This window comes from Sorex araneus, chromosome 3 (assembly GCF_027595985.1).
Source record: "Sorex araneus isolate mSorAra2 chromosome 3, mSorAra2.pri, whole genome shotgun sequence".
NCBI classification, from domain to species: domain Eukaryota; kingdom Metazoa; phylum Chordata; class Mammalia; order Eulipotyphla; family Soricidae; genus Sorex; species Sorex araneus.
In genome coordinates, this window is record NC_073304.1 from 95,076,820 (window position 1) to 95,103,674 (window position 26,855).

At 46.5% G+C, this 26,855-nt stretch overlaps 1 protein-coding gene across 1 annotated transcript; it reads right to left on the reverse strand.

Annotated features, from left to right (window-relative positions):
* Positions 1-841: 841 nt before the first annotated feature.
* Positions 842-25,218, reverse strand: USP50 (ubiquitin specific peptidase 50). The gene is made up of 8 exons (XM_055131409.1): positions 25,166-25,218; positions 18,802-18,996; positions 18,525-18,720; positions 15,276-15,284; positions 14,503-14,709; positions 11,970-12,112; positions 8,937-9,069; positions 842-1,444 (listed from the first exon to the last, which is right to left on the reverse strand). Exons 1-8 carry the CDS (start codon positions 25,216-25,218, stop codon positions 1,253-1,255), a joined length of 1,128 nt encoding a protein of 375 aa, XP_054987384.1. The 3' UTR covers positions 842-1,252.
* Between the last annotated feature and the right edge of the window lie 1,637 nt (positions 25,219-26,855).

Genomic DNA, 26,855 nt, shown 5'->3' on the forward strand with positions numbered 1-26,855 from the left:
CCCTTTAAGTGTTCTGTCATTAATGTTACATTATCAAACAGAATAGTGTAGAACTCTAGATTTTATACACCCATACACACATTATCTTATTACATTAACTTAAAATTTAATTGACTTGTATCAGGACTCATCCTTCGTCTGGACCCCAGAACTGTAGGTTCTCAGAGTTGGGAGTCAAAGTTAGAAGAAATAAAACTATCAAGATTTCAAGAACCCTGAGGTTCAGAGAAAGAGGGCTGGAAGTCAGGCACGATGGCATAGTGAACCACATTTTAAACCGCATCTTTACCCAGTGATGGAGTGAGTAGGAATAAAAGGTTAGAGGTGTTTGGAATGTATTGTTTCTCAGGAATTCAGTGGCTATAGACGAATTCAAATAAAATAATGCAAATAAGACTCAAGGTGGTTTTGAAAGTTCCCACCAATACTAGTGTGCCCTCAGCGAAGTCACAGAGAGGTTTTTTCCTTAGGAAGGTGACCACATCTCATGGTTTTACATTTAGTTCATATACTTAATTTGGCCAATAAACTTTCTTTTTGTTTTTTGGGTCACACCTATCGATGCTCAGGGGACCATATGGGATGCTGGGAATTGTACCTGGGTTGGCCACATGCAAGGCAAATGCCCTATCCGCTGTGCTATTTCTCCAGCCCCTAAACTTTTTCTTTTTGAGTTTAAAAAACTAAAAGTTTAAAACTTTTTTAAACTAAAAAATGGCTTATTGGCCAAATTAATAAACTATCTCTTAAAATATTTTCAGATCACATTCTTTAAATCACAAAAGTCAAATGAACTATAATGATTATGGTTTGGCCACCTGAAATGCTGGAAAGTAACTTGTTGGTATATAGACATGAAGATAGTTCACAATAAAAATATACTCAAATATGGGGAAGAGAGCGGGTGGAGCATTTGCTTATACACAGCTGACCGGGTTTGATCCCCGGCATCCCATATGGTCCCTTGAGCACTGCCAGGAGAAATTCCTGTGTACAGAGTCAGGAGTAACCCCTGAGCATCGCTGGGAGTGACCCAAAAAGCAAAATATATACTCAAACATTGAATTTTGAAGTCTGAAACTAACATATAATATGCAGTACTTTGAAATATAATTTGACTAAATTGCATTATCATGCCAGAAATAGTTTGTAATGCCAGTGACACAGAAGTTTCGAGAGTTTAATGACAAAGCAAAATTTCAGTGCCAGTATCTGATTGCTTATCTTGCAGTTTTCAGGAAACCCCATTTTCCTAGCTCTTGCATTTTCGTATAGGTATAGAGAAGGGCTGGCAGCTGTAGAACAGGAGATAGGCTGTAGCAGTTTGAACTGAAGTGTCTGGAATCTCACTGACTCTTGTGTCATCAAAGCTGTACCACGCCTGGGTAACTGAGTTCTTGCAGAAAGCAGTGTAGTGGCCACCGTCCAGATCCCCAAAGTGGTTCTAGGGGAGGAAGAAGATGACTTAGTGTTCACAAGGGACTACTTAGACTGCAGGAACAGAAGAGTTAAGAAATACTTTTAATCCGTTATACTACAAAGAAAATAATTTCCACTAAATAGATCTTGAGCCTGACTCCGTGGCCTCTCCCCATACATTAGCAGAGCTCGAATCCTGAGGGCACTGATGATTTAATAGACTCTCTGAGTGAAGTAGGATAGTTTTTGATATAATGTCTAATGCTTAGCACTTAATACTTTCAGCACTTCCTACACTAATACTCTATTAAACATTAAAAGAAACTTTAAAGTAAGATAGTCATCCATCCTAAATGCATTTAATTTTGTAGCTAGGCTAAGATGGACCTGAACAGGACAGTTCAACATTAGAACAAGACCTTTCAAGAGCTGCATAGTGCTACTGCACAATTTGAGGGGCTTGTGTCAAACAGCCCTCAGAGTCACCTAGTCTCCAAACCCAACTCTTCTGTGCTTTTCCCCATGTCTGTCTGAACTCAGACAAAGGAGAGCTTTGCCTATCAGCTGCTGTGTAGGGAGCGGGGCCGGCAGGCGGGGCCCATGAGTGGGATCGAGTCTGCTGCTTGTTTTGATATGGCCCATGAGTTAGAGATACATTTTATATTTTTATATGCTTGAAAACAATAATATTTTGTGAAATGTGAAGTTACTATAAAACTCAAATTTCAATGTCCTTAATAAAGTTTTATGGGAACACAGCCCTGGCCATTTGTTTGTTTTTCAAGTGGCTTCTTTCACATTACAAAAACCAAAGTTTAATAGTTGCAACACAACGCCTGAAATTTCCTTTCACAAGTTCACTGACCTCTGACATGAAGAGGAAGAGGGGAGTTTTTATGGTCAAGACGACTGTGATTTCAGTTCTGATTAATACTACACAATGAGTAGGAAATTCTGAGATTTACTTCTCCTACTAAAGCATGGTACTGATATATAGTCTGAGAAATAAAAAGAGCAAAATCGGGAATGGCCAAGGAAATAATACAAGGGTTAAAGGTACTCGTCTTGAGTGCAGCTGGTTTGATTCCTGGCATCATGTTTTCCACTTAATGTTGAAAATATGATGGGGGGGAGGTGGGGGGCAGTTCAAGACGGCAGCATAGGAAGACCCAGGGCTCCCCCAGCACACCAGCTTCCCATGTGGCAGTGCATGAGGATGAACAGCAAGGTGGTTTGTGCTCCATAAATACATCAGTCCTTGTCACTAGGCAGGTTCCAACAAAACCAAATTTCTGATCAGTTGGTGGACATCCATTTGCTAAGTGCAGATTCACTTACCTCAGGGCCAGAGCAAATGTAGCAATTTGATATTTTTAACAAACATAAATGAGTGTCTGCTATGGGGCAGGCATAAGGGGTGATTGGGAAAATCGGAGACAGTGATAGAGGGAAGGTGTAATGGTGGTGGGATTGGTGTTGGAATATTGAATGTCTCTAACAAATCATCACGAACAACTTTGTTAACCACAGTGTTTATATAAAGTATAAGGGGGAAATTTAAAAAATAAAAGCAATTTGGAAAGCATGTTAAGGCCAGGGTATCGTTCAGAGAGCTGGAGCACATGCTTTGCACACAGTGGGTTCAATCCCCCCCATCCCCACAAGGTCCTCTGATCTCTTCTAGAGTGACTCATCCCTGACAAAGCCACATGCTGGTGTGTGGCCTCCAAATTTAAAAACCACATCAGGCATGCATACAGGAAACTTCAGTCCTCAATCACCTGTGAAAAAGTAATTAAGCAAGCTTAAGGGGGGTGGGAGGCTTTTCTATTTCTGGCATCAAATTATACTACAAAGCTACCTTGCTAAAAATTGTGTGGCATTGGGTTAAAAAAGCCAGACTCTACAGGGAGAGACTGACCGTCCAGAGATAGAACCTCATATGTATGGACAATTAATCTATGTCTAAGGAACTATATGATAGGAAGCAAGGAAAGCCTTTTCAACAAATAGTGCTGAGGAAACTGGTTAACCACAAAAAATGTGTCCAGATTCCTAGCTCACATCATAAAGTTAATTCAAAATGGATCAAAACCTCAATAGTAGACTAAAATGTATCAGGGAAAACGTTCTTTTCATGGTGACTTGAGAGGCATTTTCAATGATTTTAGTACTATTGGCTAAGAAAACACAAGCAAATGTAAGCAAATGGCGGGGTGAGAGCTAGACCGGAGCACATAGGGTGTTTGCCATGCAATATGGGTGATCCAGGTTCAATCTCCAGCATTCCGTATGGCTCCCTGACCTGCCAGAAGAGATCCCAGAGCACAGAGCCAGGAGTGAGTCCTGAGCACTGCAGGTATGGCCCAGAGTAAACAAGATCTGAGATTTATAAAACAACAAAAAACGAACAACCCCATCAAAAATAGGGGGAGGAGCTGAGCAGATGCTTCCTCAGAACAGAGGTACATGGAAAAGTGCTCTTCATCACTTCATCAGGGAAATGTAAAACAAAATGACAGTGCAAACTAACAACACAAATGCAAATCAAAACAACAGAACCTCACGCCAGTTAGGATGGCACTCATCACACAAACCAGAAACACTAATGTGGTGGGGATGTGTGGAAAAGGGAATTCGGATCTGTGTTGGTGGGAGTGTCTCTGCTTCAGCTTCTATGGAAAAATGGTATGGAGATTTCTTTTAAGAACAGAGCTTCCGTAGAACCCAGAAAGTCCACTTGGCATCTATTCCAAGAGAAACATTAAGACAGAAAGATACTTGGTGGAGTTCATGTCCAGTTCAATGAGCTTAATCAATGGCTGAATAAATAGCAGTACTCCTACATTGTAAAAAGAGAAAGGTATTTGCACACTCTATTCACTGCAGTGCTAGTCGCAAAGCCCCAAATCTGGAAAAAACCCAAGTGCCCAACAATAGCAGATTCTATAAGGAAACTGTAGGTGAGGGGAAAATGAAATCTTGGAAGTTTTCTGCACCCTGGATGGAACTCGAGGGTGTCGTGCTAATGAAACACAGCCTGGAGAGCCTGTCTCTAGAAGTGTGCTCAGCCAGAAATGGGGAGTTCAGTGGGGCCTGGAGGCAGTGGTGGAAGTGTCCTGAAGCACTGTTCGAAGGTGTGGTGTAGCAACACTTTTCCTGAAATGTTAACGCTATTTTAAATCACAGTGCCTGAATAAAAGGGATTTTTTTAAAAAGCAGTTATGGGGCTGGAGCGATAGCACAGTGGGTAGGACATTTGCCTTGCACGTGGCCGACCCGGTTTGATTCCCAGCATCCCATATGGTCCCCTGAGCACCGCCAGGGGTAATTCCTGAGTGCAGAGCCAGGAGTAACCCCTGTGCATCGCCGGGTGTGGCCCAAAAAGAAAAAAATAAAAATTAAAGTTATTATCAAATATCAAATAGAAGAAACAACTATTAGGAAAGTATGTAGATGAAAGTGTACTCTTGTCCACTGCAGCATCCCATATGGCCCCCTCAATGCCCCCAGGAGTGATCCCTGAGTGCAAAATCATGGTAAGCCCTTGTGCACCTCCGGCTGTGGTCCCCAAAGTGAAAAAATCCACTGGAGATATTTGGGACATTTAAATATGGATTTGTGAATGTGTGATAGAATCCAACGTTTCCTTGTATATAATTCTGTGTAGGAAAATGCTGATTTATGTATGGATGAAAGTCATCATATATATATGCAACTCGGAGATCCTGGGAATATAATAAAACACTTAGGGGCAAAATGTTTTTAACTATAGTTCATCTTTTCTGAATTTTTGTAAATTTTTATTTTACTTGACAGGAGGGGAGAGGCTGGAGTACATGTGGCAAACTTAAGGCCCCAAGTTCAATCCCTGGTACTATGCCCTATCCCGACCCCACCAAACACCAGTGGATATACCTGGCCCCAAAGACTGCATCAGGGACCAGCACTGAACAGTCAGGCCCATGTGGCCTACACATTACCAGCCTAGAAACTGCTTTGAGATAACCCACCCTCACCCCAAAATGCTTATCATCATTAATCTTAAGAAAATGCAACTCAGAAGTCACAAACCAGCATTTCACACTCAGGAAGGCTAAAATGAAAAGAGAAATCAGGAGCATTTGCAAGGCTATGAAAGATGGTGAAAAGATTGAGAAAAGTTTAAGGCAAGCTAATTATCAACATGTATGAATATAAACACAGAGATGTGAAAGAATATGTGCAATATGATTTCAGATCTAAAGCATGCAAAGCAACATTACACAGTGCTCTGATACATATGCAGATGATAAAACGGTAAATGTATGCACAGGAGTGGGCTGGAGCGATAGTCCAGTGGGGAGGGCATTTGTCTTGCATGTGTCCAACCCGAGTTCAATCCCGGCATCCCAGACAGTCCCCTGAGCACTACCAGGAATAATTTCTGAGTGCAGAGCTAGGAATAACCCTTGAGCATTGCTGGATGTGACCACAAAAGGTTAAAAAAAAAAAAAAGCCTTCCTAATTCAACATAGTGGTTATGAAAGAGAATGGAGAGGACTGGTGTCTTTTATTGTTTTTGCTTTTAGGGTCATACACAATGATGCTTGAATTATTCCTGGCTCTGAGCTCAGACATTACTCCTAGTGGTGCTCAGGGGACCATATAAATGCCAGAGATTGGACCCAATGTTGGCCACAAGCAAGGCAAATGCCTTATGCTATACTATCTCTCCAGCCCCTGTACTGGTGTCTTTTTTTGGGGGGGGGGTGGTCATACCCGGCAATGCACAGGGGTCACTCCTGGCTTTGCACTCAGGAATTACCCCTGGTGGTGCTCAGGGAACCATGAGATGCTAGGAATTGAACCCGAATCGTCCGCGTGCAAGGCAGACGCCCTACCTGCTGTGCTATCTCTCCAGCCCCCCTGTACTGGTGTCTTTAAAGATGCACAGGGAGCAATTATTTTATGGACATGTTTTTTGGTGGTCAAGGCCTCCTGTGTACAAAGCATATGCTCCAGCTCCCCCAGCCCTCCCCCAGGTCCCTATCTGCAAAATTTTATCAGCAACATTTTTCTGCACCTGAATCGGAAATGTTTCATCATTTTAAAAAAGTTCTTTCGGAAACGGATAATTTGAAGAGGATTGAAGAATACATACTGTTTATGAGTGCACTTGGAAATATTTAAAGGGACATCCTGTATGAGAAAAATGTCCTTTTGCTAACCAACGTACAAGCATTTATTAGGTACAAAGCCACGTATCACTTTTAGTACTTCAGAGGACAGGAATTAGGGCAAAAGGAAGAAAGCGGGAGGAAGTCAGATTAGACCCACGAGTCAGCGGCTTGTTAATAAGCAGAGGCAGCTAAATACGGTAACAAGGCACAGAAGACTGTCTGGGCTGACCTGTCTGGCTTTATGTTTTGGCTCTTTCTTTCCTAGGCCACCAATGTGACTGCAACCAAACTATTTAACCTCCCTGCAGTAAAAAGTGGGTAATACCCAGCTGCTCTTGGTGCCATAGCAAGGACTGAGTGACTATTTGGTAAAGCACTTTGAACTGCCAAGTATCAGCAAACACTGTTTCTCAAACAAAGGAGCTGCCTTGGGAAGCAGGAAGTTCCTCACTGGCCTTAGGCTGGCGGAGACTTTAAGGGTGATGGGGAGCAGCATTTCAGACCTTTCCTAACTGTGAGCCCTCCCAATCTCGTTTCCTTCCTTGTGCCCCCCAACCCCCTTCTACTAGCTCTCCCCTTGTTCCCTGCCACAGCCCCCATTTAATACCTGTGACCCCTGGGAATATCCTGGGGGGTCCCCGGTGAGAAATACTGGCGCAGAGGTATCCTTCCCTTCCGGTCTGGATTGGAACTTCCCAAATATGCACATTCTCAAATATGCATTTATTTGATCTTGTTAAAATGCATAGACCAAGCCCCCAAAAAGTCATAGATGGAGCCTGAAATCATTTCGAACAGCTGATACCAATGCTTGAGCCCCAGGGAACCCCCTCTGAGCCTGTGCAGCCCTTCTGGATCACAGCTTACAGATGCCTCTTTGGCTTTTCCAGCCCGCATTGAGATACTGTGAGGTAACCCAATGCTACAAGTTTTAGCATCCAGTTTCAGGAATCCAATCCAGTTTCACACCATTTCAAAAAATTAGATTACATGTCACCATGATCAAAGCTGGAATAACTCCCCACCATCCCATAGCCCCCCACCGACTGTACATCCCTCCCCCATCCTAGCCCCCCAACCTCTGCCCACCTTTGGTAACCACCATTTATACTGGTTGCTTTTGTTTTTCCGTCTCCAACAGCAAGGAAAACAAGCCATGGGAAAGAAATTGGGTTACATCGAGCCCCAAAGTATCGGTATAGCACACACACAGGATAAAACCATCACACAAGGTAACCTACTTACTGGGAGGTGTTTGCAACTTACACTTTTGGCAGGGCTTTAACATCCAAAATTATAAAGAACATATTTCATTCAACCACAATAAAACCAACTCAGTCAAAATCAGAAATATTTGAATTGACACTTCTCTAAAGGCAACATCAGATGGCTCAGAGGCACATGAAAAACAGCGCATCCCTTATGAGGGAAATAGAAATCAAGACCCCAGCAAGATCACAGCACACTGCAGAGAATAGTGTAATTACAAAGAAACAAGAAACAAGTGTTGGTGAAGAGACACTAGTGGTGGTGGTACCATTTCAATGAAAAATAATAGATTCATCAAAAAATTAAAATTTGGGGCTGGAGTGATAGTACAGCAGATAGGACATTTGCCTTGTGTGCAGCCAATCCCTGGCATCCCACGTGGTCCCCCAAGAACTGCCAGAAGTGATTTTTTTTTTTTGCTTTTTGGGTCACACCCAGTGATGCTCAGGGGTTACTCCTGGTGGTGCTCGGAGACCATATGGGATGCTGAGAATCAAACCCGGGTTGGCCGAGTGGAAGGCAAACGCCCTACCCTCTGTGCCATGGCTCCAGCCCTCCAGAAGTGATTCTTGAGTGCAGAGCCAAGAGTAACTCCTGAGCATCTCCAGGTATGACCCCAAAAGCCAAAAATAAAGAATAAAAACATTAAAACTAGAACAACGGTTCAATTCTTGGTATGTGAAACTTGGGAAAACACCAATTACTATAATATATAAAACCATAGCACTATTATCTATTATTACATGTTATATATAACATGAAATATTATATAATATATATAAAATCACAGCACTATTTATAGTAACCAAATAGGTAGACAATGTAAATTCTATCCATGAATGATGATTAAAGATGCTTGTGTACACAATTGAATACGTCTCAACTCAACTATAAGAAAATCTTTCTATTTGCAACACCATGGACGCAAAGCAATGGAGGGGATCCTACAAATGCAGTAAGTCAGGAGAGCAGAGGACAAATCAGGGAAAGGAAGAAGGATTAGACTGAATTCAGACAGATCTGATTCTCCAGTTTCCTTTACTAAAGTCTTGTGTTCTGGTCCATCGTTTTTGGTATTTTACTCACCACCACTGCACAGAGATTGTATTTTGGACGTTTCCTGAAGACTGGGTAGATGTACGGAGTGAGGTCCAAGTTTGTGAGTGGGTATTGAATAGATGTTCTCAGTTTCCTTTTCATTGTGCCAAGAATGTCAAATCTGGCGAGGAAAGAAAGGTGGGTTGGAGTAAACGGAATGTCTGCTCATGAATCAAGTCCATAGATCTTGACAAACGCCACAGAGAGTTCAAAGTGATTTCTTAGATGGGTGCAGACTGCCTGCACACAAATCGCTTTTTTCCTCATCTGTGTATTTAGAATCTCTCACCCAGAACACTCATGAACCAGACTGGAATGAAGCAGGAGGTACAGAGAGTGCCCACCGTCTGGAGTGACAGACAAGGACAGAGTGAGAGGGTCAGCCATGACTTTTGTGACTTTTGGGGGTGCCCACGCTGTTCCACCTAAACTGTGGCTCAGCCCATCTTTGGTGTGATTTTAATATATGCTGTCTTGGCACTGGTCTGTCTGCTAGTTCTGAAATTTTAAGATCTTTATAAGATATGTTTTGTGACACTCTGGTCACATTCTCATACACAGAACACCCATGCCCACAACTGATCAAGAGCTTTTGGGGAAAAAAAATGCTAATGGCTGACTTTGGAGTCAAATTACTGGGTGAATCTGAGATATTCTCTTTAAAACTGTTATTAAAACACCATGTTCATAATACAGTTTCAGGCATACAATCTTTTAATCTTATCAGCATTGTGACCTTCCCCTCCATGTCCCCAGATTCCCTCCCACTATTCCCCCACCTACCCAGATAACAAATTTATCAGGCACAAAACAAGTTTACTTCAAACTACTTGCTCCAACAAAACTTAAAGAGATGGCAAATGGAATTCTCAGAAAATAAATCGGTCCATTTGTAGATATTCTTTCAATTTTTAAAATTTATTTTTGGGGGGTTAGAGGGATAGCACAGCGGGTAGGGCGTTTGCCTTGCATGCGGCTAACCCGGGTTCGATCCCCAGCATCCCATATGGTCCCCCAAGCACTGCCTGGAGTAATTCCTGAATGCAGAGGCAGGAGTATCCCCTGTGCATCGCTGGGTGTGACCCAAAAAGAGAAAAAAATATATTTAATATATTTTTGGTTTTTGAGCCACACCTGGCACTGCTCAGGGTTTACTTCAGGCTTGCACTCAGGGGTCACTCCTTAGCAGTGCTCAGGGGGACCATATGCTGTGCCGGGGATCAAATTTGGATTGGCTGCCTGCAAGGCAAATGCCTTAACCCCTGTACTCTCTCTCTCTGAATCTGAAATACTCTTGGAGCAGAAATTAAGACACCTTGCAGGGGAGCGGGGAGGGGTGGCAGAATCACAGCCAATTTGAGCATCTGCCTTGCAAGCATATGGTTATAAGTTCAGATGCCTGTAGGTGCCGTCCGAGCCCCCCAGCATCCTGAGTGCAGCACAGCGATGTGTGAGCCCCACAGACAAGTGGGGGCACTGCTCAAATGTGTGAACCAGCTAGTGGGAGTTCCATTGAGGAGGAGCACGGGTGTGAGCACCACAGCAATGCCCAGCGAGTGGCACAAGCATGCTTTCCGCACCCTCAGCCTTGGAACAAGCACCCCACCCGGTGGAGAACAGCCCTCGGGGAGCACCTCTGCTCAAAATGTAAAGTCCCCATGAGCACCACAGCTGGGACAAAGAGTGTGAGCACTTTAGTCAGGAACATGGATGGGCCCTCTTAGAGGAGTGGCCCCAGAGATAATGACAGTTACAGAGGGAAGGAGGGGAGGAAATTAAAGAGAGAGCTTAAACAGAATCTTTTTTTTTTCTTCCAAGTTTTAATTTTGGGTCTTTAGCAATAGCACAGTGGGTAGGGCGTTTGCCTTGCTTGCAGAAGACCTGGGTTCAATTGATCCGCCCCTCTCAGAGAGCCCGGCAAGCAACAAGAGTATCCCACCCGCACAGCAGAGCCTGGCAAGCTACCCATAGCATATTTGATATGCCAAACACAGTAACAACAAGTCTCACCATGGAGACGTGACTGGTGCCCGCTCGAACAAATCGATGAACATTGGGACAACAGTGCTACTGTGCTCCATGTATACCAAAGCTCACATTACCCAAACTTTAACATGTTAGTGATATCCTATAGAATGTCTTAATGGTTCCTGCCAAAATAGAATAACCTTCACACTGTTTCCTACAGGAACACTTTTTTGTAAGCATGTTCAGCAATAGGAAATAACAGACAATAGGAAATATATTATTTCAGTTGTGCTTTGGGACAGGGATTAGGGCTTGGGATGGAAATATCCTGAATTTGATGGTGGGAAGGTCTAATGGTGGTGTGGTGGGATTAGTGTTTGAATATTAAATGAAATCAAATATTGTCAACTAACTTATAAAATTTTTTAAACTAGAATTTGGAGGAGCACTCAAATGATATAAAGGGCCTCCAGGAATCAAAAATTTTTTTCTTAGGTATGATAATGGTGTCATTATGTAGGAGAATGTCCCTTTTCTCAGGTGGCACAAGAGAAAACTACTAAAGCAACAGATACCCTTGTGTTTGCACCTCATTTCAGATGTTTAGCTAAGCTGAAGAAGAGAAACAGAAAAAGCCGGGAAAAGAACAGAAATGAAGTCAGGTAACACCAAATAAGGAAGACTTTAGGTGAAGTAGATATGGATGTGTGTTATATGTATGTTGTGATTAGGGCTTACTCCTGGCTCTGTGCTCAGGGATTACTCCTCTTGGTACTCAGGGGACCACACATATGGTACTGAGAATCGAACCTGGATCTGCCATGTGAAAGGCATGAGCCCTACCCTCTGTACAATTGCTGTATGTAATTCACCCTCCAGTCCTTGCTATATTTTACCGCAAAATTTTTAGATATCCTAAACACCACTATACACCTTAAATTGGTGAATCCCATGATTTGCAAATTGTATTTTGAGAAAATTCTGTGTGTATGTGAGGCGGAGGGACAGGGTGGGGGGACAGTAATCTGATCACAGAAGTGTCAATTCTTTTACCTTTTTAAATGAAAGATCATAATTTTCGGTGCTTTGGACATAACGGCCCTCACAGCGGTCTCCTGCTTGGTCTCACAGACGGAGCAGTGGATCTGGTTGTTCCAGGTCAGTGTGTCTTGTTGGAAAAAGCACTGGAGACACTCCTGTTGGCATGGGAAAGCATTTGGTGACAACGGGAATGCCAGCACGGGGGCTCCTCAGGCCAGTGTGCCTGGGGACAGCAGGGCCCCAGGGGTGCCCAGACACAGCAGAGCTCCTGGGGCCTCACAGCCCCCATCTCAGCTCTGGCAGCCTCACGTCTGCTTTCTCGAGAATGAGGAGGCCACCTGTGCTGTTCTCACTAGCCCAGTGACAGGCGTGCTGCACTGTAGCTCTGTCGTCACATTGTTCATTGGTTTTGCTCGAGCGGGCACCAGTAACATCTCCATTGTGAGACTTGTGATCGAATATGCCATGGGGAGCTTGCCAGGCTCTGCTGTGCGGGCGGGATACTCTCAGTAGCTTGCTGAGATCTCCGAGAAGGACGGAGGAATCGAACCCGGGTCAGCCACGTGCAAGGCAAACGCCCTACGCGCTGTGCTATCACTCCAGACAGGGTGCTAGCTGACAAATATGCTGTCTCAGGGTCTTGGGTGGCCCACAAGGAAGAGAGCAGACAGAGGAGAAGGAGAGCGGGTGACTTAGGGGACACTGTGACACCTGGCTCCCTGGTCCTGCAAACCATGGACCTCCAGAGAGTGACCATGGCGGAGCTTGCTGGCTCCTTGCGGATCCCTGCAGTCCACGCAGCAACCCTTGACAGTTTGGTCTCAGAACAGAACCCAGTTCCGAATACCTCGTGTATGTACCTATAAACCATATATGTTTTTATCTGTATTGTTTTGGTGGTGGTAGGGAGCGGGCCGGTGACACCTGGCAATGCTCGGGGTCTATTACTGGTTCTGCACCCAGGAATCACTCTCGAAGGCCAAACGGGGTGCCAGGGATCAAACCTGAATTGACGGCACACAGCACCTTTCCCACTGCACTATTTCTCCAGTCTCTTATATACGTATTTTTCGGTGATCTCTGTCTGCCACTGCTCCCCTGGTCCACCGCTAAAGAATAACGTACTAGTATATTATGGTGTAGAAAACTTTTTTTTTTTTGCTTTTTTTTGGGTCACACCTGGCGATGCACAGGGGTTACTCCTGGCTCTGCACTCAGGAATCACTCCTGGCGGTGCTCAGGGGACCATATGGGATGCTGGGAATCGAACCCGGGTCGACCGCGTGCAAGGCAAACGCCCTACCCGCTGTGCTATTGCTCCAGCCCCTGGTGTAGAAAACTTGATAGGTAAATGGCGGTCCTGCACTCTGTCCTCCCAACGCGTTTCACAATTTATGTCCAAAACATTAAGAGCTCAAGAATAAATAGCAAGACTTTATTTAGGCATCACTCCTGATGGTGCTCAGGAGACCATATGGAAAGCTGGCAATTGAACCCAGGTTGGTTGCACGCCAGCCAAGTATCCTACTCCACTGTACTATCGCTCCAGTCCCTATTGAGACAATATTTTTTAAAACAATCTGGACCTAGACCTATTACAACTGTGTAAGGAAGGCAAAGAAAGGTTTGCCAGAAAATATCAATTCCCTGCACACATCAACGCAACATACTAAGCCCACCTAGCTTCTCAGTTACACGAGGCTGTTGTACAGAATACCTGTAGAAATGCAGATGAATTCACACCAATTTGGGGATAGTGTGTTACTTTTCTAGAAAACATTATAATTGGGGGACAGCAGAGAGAGCAGAGCGAGGAGGGTGCTTGCCTTGCACACAGCCAACCGGGGCTGGATCCTCGGCACCACGACAATTCCTTGAGCCTCACCAGGAGTGATCCCTGAGCACAGAGCCGGGTGTCAACACCGCCAGGCGTGGCCCCCTCAAAAAATTATAATCGTGGGTTTCCCCCTAAATTTGTAAAGCAATCAATTTCATATTAGAAAAGGTAAGAAACAGGGGCTGGAGAGATAATACAGCAGGTAAGCCGTTTGCCTTGCATATGGCCAAACTGGGTTCAATCCCCAGCACCCCCATGTGGTCCCTCTAAGCAGCACCAGGGACTGGATAGCTCAGTGGGCAGGGCACTTGCCTTGCATGCATCCAACCTGGGTTTGATCCCTAGCATCCTATATGGTCCTCTGAGTACCACCAAGAGTGATTACTGAATGCAGAGCCAGGAGTAAGCCCTGAGTATCACCAGGTATGAGCCCAAAACTAAACAGAAAATAAACAGAAAATGTAGGAAACAGCTCTGAGAAAATCCAGGGCTAGAGCAAAGCCAGACAAAAGAAGTCTCTAGAAGTGGAGATACAGCTCGGCGGGCTACTTGGCATTCTGGAAGCCTGGGTTTGATCCCTGATACTGCAAGTTCCCCTTAAGCACCGCCAGGAGTGAGCCCCCTGAACACAGAAACAGGAGCAGCCCGACACCGAAGCAGGGGTTTGCTTAAAAATAAGCAAACGGTCTCCTGGAGTACAGGCCCTACCTGCAGCGTGCACTCAGACTCGGATGGGATGGGGAGGGAGAGGACGGTGAAGACTTCGTTCCTGTAGCTGCAGTTCTCACACTTCAGGCACATGACGCTGTAGCTGAGCTGCCCCTCAAACAGACGCGTGATGATGGAGGACTCGCTGACCAGCACCTTTCTGCAGCACCTTGGAACAGAGCTTTTTTCACGCGATCTCCGCTGGTACTAGAGCAACAGGACAGGGTGGAGGCACGTGGGTTCAATCCCTGGCACCACATAAAGTCCCCTCCCCCTCAAAAAAAGGGGGGGTATAATGTAAAGACTGAGTCTTCCTGCCTCTCAAAATGACCAAAAACCACGGAGGTCTGGATTCAGGTGACAAGTGAGCACGGTTTTTAGAAGATGCATAATTTCTGGTAATTTGGCCACTCCTCTCCAATGAAGCTGAAAAATGTTTTACCCCAAACATGGTAAAACACATGTCCCTGCTGCCAAGTTAATAGTTGATTACAATGTGCTCAAGGGTCTCTAGCCCATTTCCCTGGGGCCAGAGCAATAGTCCAGAGGGGAGGGCATTTGCCTTGCAACATGGCCAACTGGGTTTAATCTCTGGCATCCCATACGATCCCCCAAGCACCTCCAGGAGCAGTTCCTGAGTGCAGAGCCAGGAGTAAGCCCTAAGCATTGCCCAGTGTGACCCAAAAAGGAAAAAAAAAAGACTTTCCCTGGGAAGAGAGGAGAGAGTTTCATCAAATAAAATAAAAAATATTTGTCTGGGTTTGGGGCCCCACCCAGTGATACTCAGGGGCTACTCCTGGCTCTGCACTCAGGAATCACTCTGGCGGTACTCAGAGGATCATATAGGATAATAGGGATCGAACCCAGGTTGGCTGAATGCAAGGCAAGTGTCCTGACCACTGTTCTATCTCTCTAGCCCCAACGGTAAGATGTTTAACCAGTTGTCAGGCCAGTTAATTTGGAGATAAAACAAAGAATTTGATCTTTCCTCTGGTCCTTTGCAATAATAATCCTAAACCTTCTATTAGAAACCTTAAATTTTTAAATTTTTATCTTTTGGGCCACAGTCAGCAGTGCTCAGAGATCACTCCTGTTGAACTCAGGGGACCATATGGGGTGCCAGGGATCACACCCGGTGGTCAGTCACGTGCAAGGCAAGCACCCTACCCACTACATTCTCCCTATTTAGAAAACATTTTTAAAACAAGCAAATCTTAATATTCTAAGAGAGTACAAGTAAACTAGCGTTGTTGTCCAGTATGACTCTAAGGGAAGCCTTCATGTTGCTGAGATTTCTGGAAATGTGCTTGAGCAAATTGGCACTGACTGTAACCAGCGTTACCAGAGGTTGGCCCTCAGGAACAAGAGGGAGTTTCAGGAAAGATCTCTGCTTACAAAAACATCACCAACCCTCTGAATGAAGACCAAATATGCAGAGCTAGAGTGACAGAATGATAGGTAAGGCATCGCCATGGGCCTGGGTTCCATCCATGGCACTTCATAGGTGCCCTTGAGCACCAGCAGGAGTGATCCCTACCTGCAGAGCCAAGAGTAAGCCCTGAGCCCCACCAGGTGTGGCCCCAAACAAACTAAAGCAAAACCCAATACACTTCTATTACTGTTGTTGGGGTTTTTTTGTTTCTTTGTTTTGGGGGCCACATCTGGCAATGCTCAGTGTGTACTGCTGGCTCTGCACTCAGGAATCAGGGTGTGAGAGACCCAAGGGATTCTGGGGACAGAACTCCAGTTAGCCACATTGAAGGCAAATGCCCTACTCGCTGTACTATCTCTCTGGCCATAATGCTTCTCCTATTCAACAGTTGTACACATTCACTCATTCCTTCTCCATCTGTTCCTTCCAGATCAGGCCGGGACCAAAGCCCCACCCTGCAGGTGGGACAGGCAGGTGGAAGCCCTTCCAGCATAAGGACTGTTACCCTCCTCCCCCGCTCACCCACCTACTCCCCCTTCACAAGTCTCTTGAGCGCATCTCGGGGACAGTGGAGGGAACTATGGCAGCTGGAGAAACCCAGCTCAGAGGTGCAAGCCCCAAACAGACAGGGGGTCAGGAACTGATCATGTTCCTCAGTTATCTGAGTAACTCCGGTTTGCATTCTGATGACCCATTCATGCCTCAGTCAGCTCAATTGTGGGCACGCTGCGCCCCCTGTGTTCTCGGAGCACACGTTGCCATCCAGGGGGCCAGGCTGTGGAATGTGGCCCAGGAACTGTTTCTTCTCAGATTGGTGTAGAAGCCCGAAATCAATTTTACTGACCAATGCCCTCCCCTGGATGAAAGAGGAAAGGCATCCTGAGTAGTTAATCATTATTAGTAAAAAAAATTTAAAAATGGGTCTGCCGACGAGAAGGTGTTACTGGTTATAGTTTACAATCATTTAGGCTTGAGAGCAGCCGAGATTAGCAAAATCATGCTGCAGAAATAGAACGTATCTATGGCGAGGTGGGGTCTCAGTTCTAGAATGAAGGCAACGGAGTGCTATGAACAAAGCCCTCATCTCTGACCATGTTCTGTTTCGGTAACTGTATGTCCTAATGCAATGCAAGGCTCGGATCAGGCTAATCTGGTGTGAAGATAAAATTCTGCCAATCTGGCCTGAAGTAATAATAGAACAGTGAGCAGGGAACTTGTCTTGCACACTTCCAACCTGGGTTCAGTCCCTGGCAGCACATATGGTCCTCTGAGCCCCACTAGGGCTGATAACTCAGCAGAGAGCCGGGAGTAAGCTCTGAGCACACCCAGTTGTGGCCCCAAAACAAAAACAGAAAGCAAAAATAAAATTCTGCCATACATATAGACAATATATATTAGATGGTGAGTACAACCTTAGTTTTTGCTTTTGGCCAAATCTTTGATGCTCAGGATTGACCCCTGGGGATCATATGTGGTGCCAGGGATTCAGTCTGGGTTGGCCAAATGCAAAGTGCATTAACAAAACACTTTAGGGTATAAAATTATAAATGTTCATGCTGTACATTTTTTCAGCAGGGATTAATCCCGAAGTCTGACATCTACAAGACATTTGCTCTAATACAGAGTTATATTTCTAGCTTCTAAACATTCTATCACCTGAGAAATTTGGGGCTGGAGTGATAGCACAGTGAGTAGGGCATTTGCCTTGCACACGACCAAGTGGGTTAGATTCCCAACATCCCATATGGTCCCCTGAACACCACCAGGAGTAATTCCTGAGTGCATGAGCCAGGAGTAATCCCTGTGCATCACCAGGTGTGACCCAAAAAGAGAATAGAATTTATAAAAGATGTATTTCTGAGCCAGGACTTTAGCTTTTGCCTTTCGTGTGTGAGTGTGAGGCCCTGTGTTAGCTTCCTAAAACTATTTAAAGTTCATTTTTCTTTCAATTTTGGGGGACACCCAGTGGTGCCAGGGGGCCCATGCAATGCCAGAGATCAAACCTAGGTCTCCTTTATGCAGAGCACGTGCTCAACCCACTGAGCTACTTTGCTGACCCCAAGATTTCCACTTTGAACCCTGTGGTGACATCTCCCACATCACACATGGTCCCTTGAGCATAGGATCAGGAATAAGCCCATAAACACCTTCAGGTGTAGCCCTAGCTCCCAAGCCAAACAAAAAAGATGCTGCTGCAGCACTTTGCAAAACAAAAAACAAAAACAAAATCAAAACTGGTCTAGTGGTTCTTACACCTGCGGATCCCTACAACTGCCATCTGGACTTTCTCAGAAGAATGCGGTGAATGGGAGTAAGGGGAGGGTGGGTTTTGGAACCTGAGCCCTAACAATTTATCAGCAAAGCGGGGAAGAAACGGCTCTACAGTAAGACATTTACCTTGCATGCCTTACGCCTTGGATGCCTTACGTCCCATCCCAAGCAGTGCCAAATAAATAAACAAAAGTCCCAAACCCTCCCCTTCAAATCCAAACTGCATCTTCCCGCGATCCCAAGCAACTGCTGGTGAAAGAGTTGCAGCCTCTGTCTCCAGCCGCCCCCCCCCCCCCACTCCGCCCCCAGCCCACCTTACCTTTTTCAGCGCGTCATGGAGTTCGTTCAGGACGTAAATCAAGAACTCCTGCGCATCCTGCTGCGTCTTTTTCATAAACGCCGGGTAGAGGCTGCCCAGGGCTGATCGGAATACTTCGGGTGAGACACATTCGGAGTCTCCCAGCCACATGTCTGTCATCAGGTAGGCAAAGGCGGTGGCCACCTGGCTGCAGTCCCTTGGGAGAGGAAAGGGGGCTGGTCGGCGGCCGCCTGCGCCCTTCCCCGCTGCAGCCCAGCCCGGGGCCCCGGCGCCTTACTTCTGGAGCGCGGTGATGTACTTTCCCGACAGGAAGTATTCCACCAGCGGCGAGATGCTGCACAGGCTCTGCAGGATGGCGTTCATGTAGCACGTGTTGCCCAGGTTGCGCAGGCCCGTCACCCCCTGGGAACGCTGCTGGTGGTCGTCCACCCCGCCCGCGGGCAGGGGGTCGCCGTGGTCTGCACACTCCGCACTGTGCGGGGCATGGGGTGGGGCGGGGGTCGGACAGAGAGGGAAGGAAGGGGCACAGGATGAGGAATAAAGCATCGGAGGGGGGGGGGCTTAGGGTGGGGGGGCTAGGGGCGTGGGGGTGTTTGGGGTGTGAGGGGGCGGGGTGGAGCTATACTGGGATTCTTGGTGGTGGAATATGAGCACTGGTGAAGGGATGGGTATTCGAGCATTGTATAACTGAGATTTAAACCTGAAAACTTTGTAACTTTGTAACTTTCCACAATAAAAAATTAAAAAAAAAATAAAAATAAAAAAAATATGCCATTTAATAAAAAAATAAAAAATAAAAAAAAAAAAAGCATCGGAGGGGCCAGGGCCACGCAGCGGACCCCGGTCCACCTCCGGTTCCCCCAAAGGGTTCTCCGAGTCTCCAGGAGTGATCCCGGAGCACAGCCGGGTGTGGCCCCCAAACAAACTGAATCAACTTTAGAAAGCATATTAATGGGCAGGGAAGGGGGTGCAGTGCCCACTTCCCCCACCTCCACTCAGCAGGGATGCAATGAAGCTTAGCACCCCCTCTCTGGCCCCCTTTTTCCATGCCAAGGACACAAACACACACTTGGTCCTTTCTGGAACTTCGAGTTTCAACAAAGAGAAAAGTTGAACCAAAGCAGGGTGTGGACCACAGCGCCTACCAGCTGCCTCCAATTGCGTGGCTGAGCGTGGAATCCTACAGATAGCTCAACCTCTGGGCTGCAGAGATAGTATATGTGGGTTGCATGCAGCTGCCCTGAGTTTAGTCCCCAGCACCTGACCTGGTCTCCTGGGCCCGCCAGGAGTAAGCCCTGATCACCACCAGGTGTGGCTCCCAAACAAACAGCAGCAAACTGTGAATGCATCCTTAGTGAGTTGAGAGTTAATTTCAAATAGTCCAGCGTAAGTATAATTGTCATCTCTGGCTGGCAGGGAGGGCAGAAAAAGCAATTGAAGAAATAACAGCAAACTACAACATTTAATGAAAGCCCAGTCCCCCACTTCCAAAAAACTAATGAAACTCAAGCATAAAACTCAAGCATATGGGGCCACAGTTAAGGCACAGCAGGTAGGGGCTTGCCTTCCACCCAGAGACTGATCCCTGAGTGCACAACCAGGAGTAAGTCCTGAGTAATGCTAGATGTGTTCCACTAAATAATTTTTTTTTTTTGCTTTTTGGGTTACACCCAGTGATGCTCAGGGGTTACTCCTTGCTCTATACTCAGCGGGAATCACTCCTGGCAGTACTTGGGGGACCATATGGGATGCCGGGGATCCAACCCGGGTTGGCTGTATGCAAGGCAAATGTCCTATCTGCTGTGCTATCTCTTGGGCCCCCACAAGTAATTTTATTTTTTTGCATTTTGGGTCACACCTGGCGATGCACAGGGGTTACTCCTGGCTCATGCACTCAGGAATTATTCCTGGTGGTGCTCAGGGGACCATATGGGATGCTGGGGATTGAACCCGGGATGGCCGTGTGCAAGGCAAACGCTCTACCCACTGTGCTATTGTTCCAGCCCCCAGAAGTAAAATTTTTAAAATAAATACTTTGAAATCATCTGTTTCTCACCTAGAGGCCCTGTGAGGAGCAGGGCAATGGCCAGAGCCGATTTTGAGGAAGGCAGTCATGAGCAGGGGTGAGGGGGACTGGGGTTTTTATCAAGTTCTGGAGGAAATTGGAACTGGCTGATTCAGGGAGCCCTAGAGAGTTCGGCGCCTCTCATTGGCCGTCTGCGCCACTGCCCTCATCAGCTCAAGGAGGGACAGGTGCTGGGCCCTGTTTTGAAAGGCCCTTTCATCTGTCGAGATCCGCAGAGCATAAGTCACACCTGAGCATAAGTTGAGTTATCCACTTTTAGTGAAATACATTCTGCCCTCCACTGCCACAAAGGATCTTTCCTTTTTTTTTTTTTTGTTTTTTGTTTTTTGGGTCACACCCAGCGATGCTCAGGGGTTACTCCTGGCTCTGCACTCAGGAATTACTCCTGGCGGTGCTTGGGGGACCATATGGATGCCGGGGATCGAACCCGGGTCAGCCGCATGCAAGGCAAACGCCCTACCCGCTGTGCTATCACTCCGGCCCCACACAAAGGATCTTTCTTGGAGAATATGACCCACGTCATGCCCAGGGACGGAAAGTCACCAGGAACGACATTTGAGTGACTCAGAATTCAGGTGGAAGGGCCCCCTGGCCATTTCACTTTTTTTTTTTTTTTTTTTGCTTTTTGGGTCACACCCAGCGATGCTCAGGGGTTACTCCTGTCTCTGCACTCAAGAATTACTCCTGGTAGTGCTTGGGAACCATATAAGATGCCGGGGATTGAACCCAGGTCGGCCGCGTGCAAGGCAAATGCCCTACCCGCTCTACTATCGCTCTGACCCCTTTTGAGATCTTCAAACGCTGAAAATCAGCACCAAGTGTTGAGCCAGTGACACACCCTTCCCTGCACTGTTCATTGCTTGAGTGGTGGTGGTGGAAGTTTCTATGATGGGACGTTTCTGAAACGGAGTGTCTGAAGCTGAGACCGGCCCTGCCACTCCCACAGCCAGCTGTGCCCAGGAGGGCGCGGAGGCGCCGCTCTCACTCGGCTCTGTGGCTCGGTTGGTTCCTAGCACTGGCCGCAGGTCTCCTGCTCACCCATCTGTAGAAAGCAGAAACTTCCTGCCTGCACTATTAACACTCCCCAGGACTGTGCAAGAGGAGTCTCTCTGCAGGCCTCTGCTGTCCCTCAGGCCCGTGCGCCGCCTTTTAATAAAACGGACTTTGCTCTGCCCAAACTGTCTCGCTCTCCTGGCAAATTCTTTCACCTACCCATGGCTGGGACCCAACGAGGCCCTGGACTCGGGCAGCCCCTACTTCCCCTTCAGTTTCTCTCCCTTTTGTAAAGGGAGGGGGGCTCCCAAGAAGAGTTCTGGGGGTCCTGGGACCAGCCCGCCAGGACAGCTCACTGTTCAGACTCAAGGATATCAGGTGTTCCAGCATATCCGTTGGGGGACCAAGGCCAGCCCAGGGTGCTGGGGGTGGGAGAGCATGTGGTGCTGGGGTTTGAACTCCAGCACAGATGCCTGTGCTGACTAGTGAGCTACCCAGTCAGTGCAAGGTTGCTCCTTTTCTAATGAACGGGGAAGTGTGCACAGAAGCACCGTTTCTCCAAAAAGAGAATAAAGGCAAGAGTCTTGGTTCTATTACACAACTCTACAGAGTGTGGGGCTACTCCGAATGGGTGCAGATAGGAGCAGAGATCACAAAAGTTACCATCGCTTCACAAAAGCAAAGCTTCCAAATCACCATCAGAAACGAAGCCAGAAAGAAGTGGGCAGAAATTACGTCCATAAAAAAGGAAATCTTCGGAGCTGGGCTGATAGTACAGCAGGGAGGGAGCCTGCCTTGCACATGGCCCACCTGGGTTTGATTCCTCGGACCCTACACAGTCCCCCGAGCACTATCAGGAGTGATCCCTGAGTGCAGAGGCAGAAGCAAACCCTGAGCATCGCCGGGTGTGGCCTCCAAACCAAACACTAAAGCCAAACAAACAAACGAAAAAAGCCAACCAACCAAACAAATTCCTGAAATCTGGGCCCTGGGAGTGCCATGAGTTAGGCAAGCAGCAGACTGAATCTTATCCCTGGCACACCTGAGGCCTGCCAAGAGTGATCACTGAGCACAGAAGTAAGCCCTGCGTTACTGAGGGTGTGGCCCACGGTTCCTCCCTCCAAAAAATCCTGTGAGATCTGGAACCCACCACAACAAAAGCGGACACATTATTACACAAACCTTAGCCACATGCTGCACCATCAATAGTTGCAAGCAAGGTGAACCCATGCTTTTGTATTTGAGTGAAAGGTTCCTGTTGGGTAAGTTGTTTTTTTTTTAAGTGGTCTTTTAATTTTGTTGCTTTAGAGCCACACCCAGCTGTCTTCAGGGGTGAGTCAGCTCAGTGCTCAGAGAATCACGCAGTGTGGGTGCTTACACCCCAGATTCCTGCATGAAAGCATGTGCTCAGCTCCAGAGATCAGTGATCTCTGCAGTTGCCTTTTTTTTTTTTTCTTTTTTGGGTCACACCCGACGATGCTCAGGGGTTACTCCTGACTCTGCCCTCAGGAATTATTCCTGGTGGTGCTCAATGGACTATATGGGATGCCTGGGTCAGCTGCATACATGGCAAACACCTTACCCCCTGTACTATCAACCTTCTTCTAACTTAATTCCTTTTCCCACCCACCCCTTCCTTTCATTATTTTTCATATCATTGTTGGGGTGTCATGCAAGGCAGGCATCTGAGGTGAGGTCCGGTGTTACTCCTCTGGGCCGTTAGACTTCTCCAGGTGCACTCCCCGCCTTCAGCACCCCGAGGCTTCCATAAAGTGATGTGATACCCGCCCCTCCCCCCATCTCTGTATTGCTGAAATCAAGAATCTGACCTTTTTCTCTTGGGGCGTGGGGCATCAAACAGTTGCTCAGGGCTTACTCCTGGCTCTGCACGCAGGGATCACTCCTGGAGGGCTCAGGGGACCTTATGAGTTCTCAGGGATCAAACCCAGGTTGGTACGAACGCAAGAACTGGCTCTCTGCAGGAGCTACTGAGTCATTCCAATGCTCTCTTCTCTTTTGTGGTTGAGCAAGTCATCTGTGATATGTGGAGGTGAGGAGTATATATCTATCTACCTAATTATTTAAGATCTGCTAAGTTATTAAATTTGAATTTATGTACCAAGATTTATAAAAATCTTTATAAAATTTATAAAAAAAGATTTATACAAACCAGAGAGTCTCCTGCCTGCACGCCTGGCTGTCTTCCCCGGAGCCCCTTGGAGGGGATGGGTTCCAGCTTCCCTTCCCGCCCTGAGCAGAGTTCCCGGCGGCCGAAGACCACTGGAACCTAGCCACAGCCATGCTCAAGGCCCCTCTGCACACGTTCGGACAAGCCTCATGCATGAAGGTACCGGCAGAGGAACCCAGGTGTGTATAATCCCATCAACGGCCAACATCCAGAGACTTAAAAGCAAGCTCCCAGAAGTGTTGCGGCCGTGCGATTTCTTATAACCTACTTTTCCCTCTGGGAGAAACTTGCAAGCTACTGGGAGCTTCCTGCCCACATGGGACAGCCTCGAAAGCTTCCCATGATGTATCCATATGCTAAAGCCAGTAACCAGCTGAATCTCATTCTCCTGACCCTGAAAGAGCTTCCAATGCGGCATCGTTGGGAAGGCCGAGAAGAGAGAGGCTTCTAAAATCTCAGGGACAGGACAAATGTAGAGGTTACTGAGACCGCTCAAGCAACTCGATGATCAACGGGATTTCGTGATTCGTAATTATGTACCAAATGTTAAGACTGCGTGTATATAATATGGCATAATGTATGTAAATAACATACATATGTAACAAGAGCATAATGTATACAAATGTTATGTATACATGTATGATATACAAAAACATACATACATATTATGAGCAAAATATATACAAATATTAAAAGCAAGTATACAGGCCTCTTGGTCTTGCCAGAGACTGTTCTTCACAGACATAAAGAGGAAGGAGAGTAAATCCATCCAACATATATACTCAGCCCAGGGCTGGAGAAAGTGCAGCCTGGCACGGGGCCAACCCGGATTCTGTCTCCGGCATCCCATACGGTTCCCTGAGCAGCACCAGGACTGATTCCTGAGCAGAGCCAGCAGGGTGCTGCTCCCTGAAGAACAAATACACATATTCAATATGCACATGTTATGTATGTGCACAGACACATAAGGAGGCAGAAAAGATAAAGAGCATGGACATGGACTCCACAGAAATAACTGACCTTAGTTTAAATCCTCATTGTCACTTAGCTGCTACATGATCTGAGTCTTTCTTTTAAAAAAAAAAAGTCTTTCTAAAAATTCTGTGTATGGACTGCATCTAGAGGTGCTTGGGGGACATGTGGGACTGGAAACCGATCCCGTGGCCTCTCACCTATAAACATGTGCTCTACCCGAGCACTCTCCTGGGTCCAGAAACATTACCTTAGGACTGCCTAGACATTCATTTGGGGGACTTCCAGTGGGTCAAACCTGCAGGAACCCTCCCAAGGGAGCATGATGCTACCCCTAAATTCTTTGAGCTCCCTCAGGACCCCCAGCTGAGTTTATCTAGAAAGCCGTAGATGGAGGCTCACAGGACATAGTAGATACCGAAGTCATCTGCAGGGAAATGCTGCTGCGAAGTCATGTTAGTGAACTGCATGGGGCTTTCGAGTCTGCTCAGGAGCTAGAGGTAATCCAATCCATTTAACTTCATTTCTTGGAGCCCTTCACTGTGAGTCTCCTTGTTTGTGATGACTTATGTGCTTCTCCCCCCCCTCAAGCTGATTTTCTTCTGAACTTCAGGCACAATTCCAACTCAGAATTTTCCAGGCATCATAATCCTTTCCACTCCAAGGTTCTAGCAGGTTGCCATGAGACTTACTTGGTTACTGAAACCAAGACTGGGTATTGCTGGTAACAAATTGACCCCATCATTGTCGCTTTGGGCACTCACCCACCCTCCTAGTGCCCACCCCACTCCTCTAACGTCAATGAAGTGTTTCTCACACTTGGGCAGACGGGGGCGGTTCCACTGCTCTAAAAAAGTGCTCAGCAGGGCTGGAGAGCTGGCTCCACAGGCTGGACTCACATTTGACATGTGGGAAGCCCAGGCTCAATGCACTGCAGGGTTTCCCGAGCACTGCTGGGAGACATTCCCCAAGCATGGCAGGGTGTGATGCAGAAACCAAAGAGAAAATTTAAAAGATAAAAATGCTCAGCACAGCTGAGTACTGCTGGGAATGGCATGACTGGGTATGCAGTGATTATAGAAGGAACTGACAGGGAACCCTGGGCTGTATCTGAAGGGAAACAGGGCTAGGGAAGATAAGTGGTAGCAGTCGGGTTGAGGAAGTGGTGCGCCTGTGTCGACATCAAGCCCAGACCTCGTACCTACCCCCCCAATACGCCCCCATGTGCTGGGACAGGATCTGTTAGAAAAGGAGAGGCCCTCTGGAGTGCCCAAAGCTGGCAGCAGCCTCGTGAGCCTTTAAGCTGACTCGGAATCTGTTGAGTGGCCAAACGGTGAGGGAAGGAAGCAAAGGCAGAGCCCAGGAGGCCAGAACTACCTTGTCTTTTCTTAGTTCTGAATAAGAAAAGAAAAAGCGTCTTTAAAATGGCACTGCAAGGTTCCCCTGCCGCCAGGCGTAGCCCTCAGCACACCAGATGTGGTTCAAAACCAAGAAAATCATTTTCAGGTAAAGGGAAAAAAAAGCCAAGATTCACACCCCCATCCCCAACCCTCCCCCAAATTTAAGAAGAATTTGGAGAAATAAGACCAACATAACACCTAAATCTGGACTGAGTCCTGATCAGCAAGAAAAAAAAAAAAAAGTCCATAAGGGTTATTTTAATAACCAACCTTGACCCTTGAATATATTTATGTCTTAAATATCCGTGGAAGTAATTATAACATACAAAAATAATTTACTTAATATCTTGAATTTTCTAATTTGCAAATATTAATAGTACCAATTCATAAGATAATTAGGAGCATTAAATGAGTTACATAAAGTACTTAGAGGAAATAATATTAAGCAATACATAAAGGCTTGCTACTTACTATTCACCTTGTAAAAATAATGAACTTAAAAATTAAATGCCAGTAGAAAGCCTATATCTGCAGTTCTATTTTTTTTGCTCTTTGGGTCACACTTGGCAATGCTCAAGGGTTACTCCTGGCTCTGCACTCAGGAATTACTCCTGGCAGTGCTCAAGGGACCAGATGGGATACTGGGAATTGAACCCGGGTCGGCCGTGTGCAAGGCAAACGCCCTACCCGCT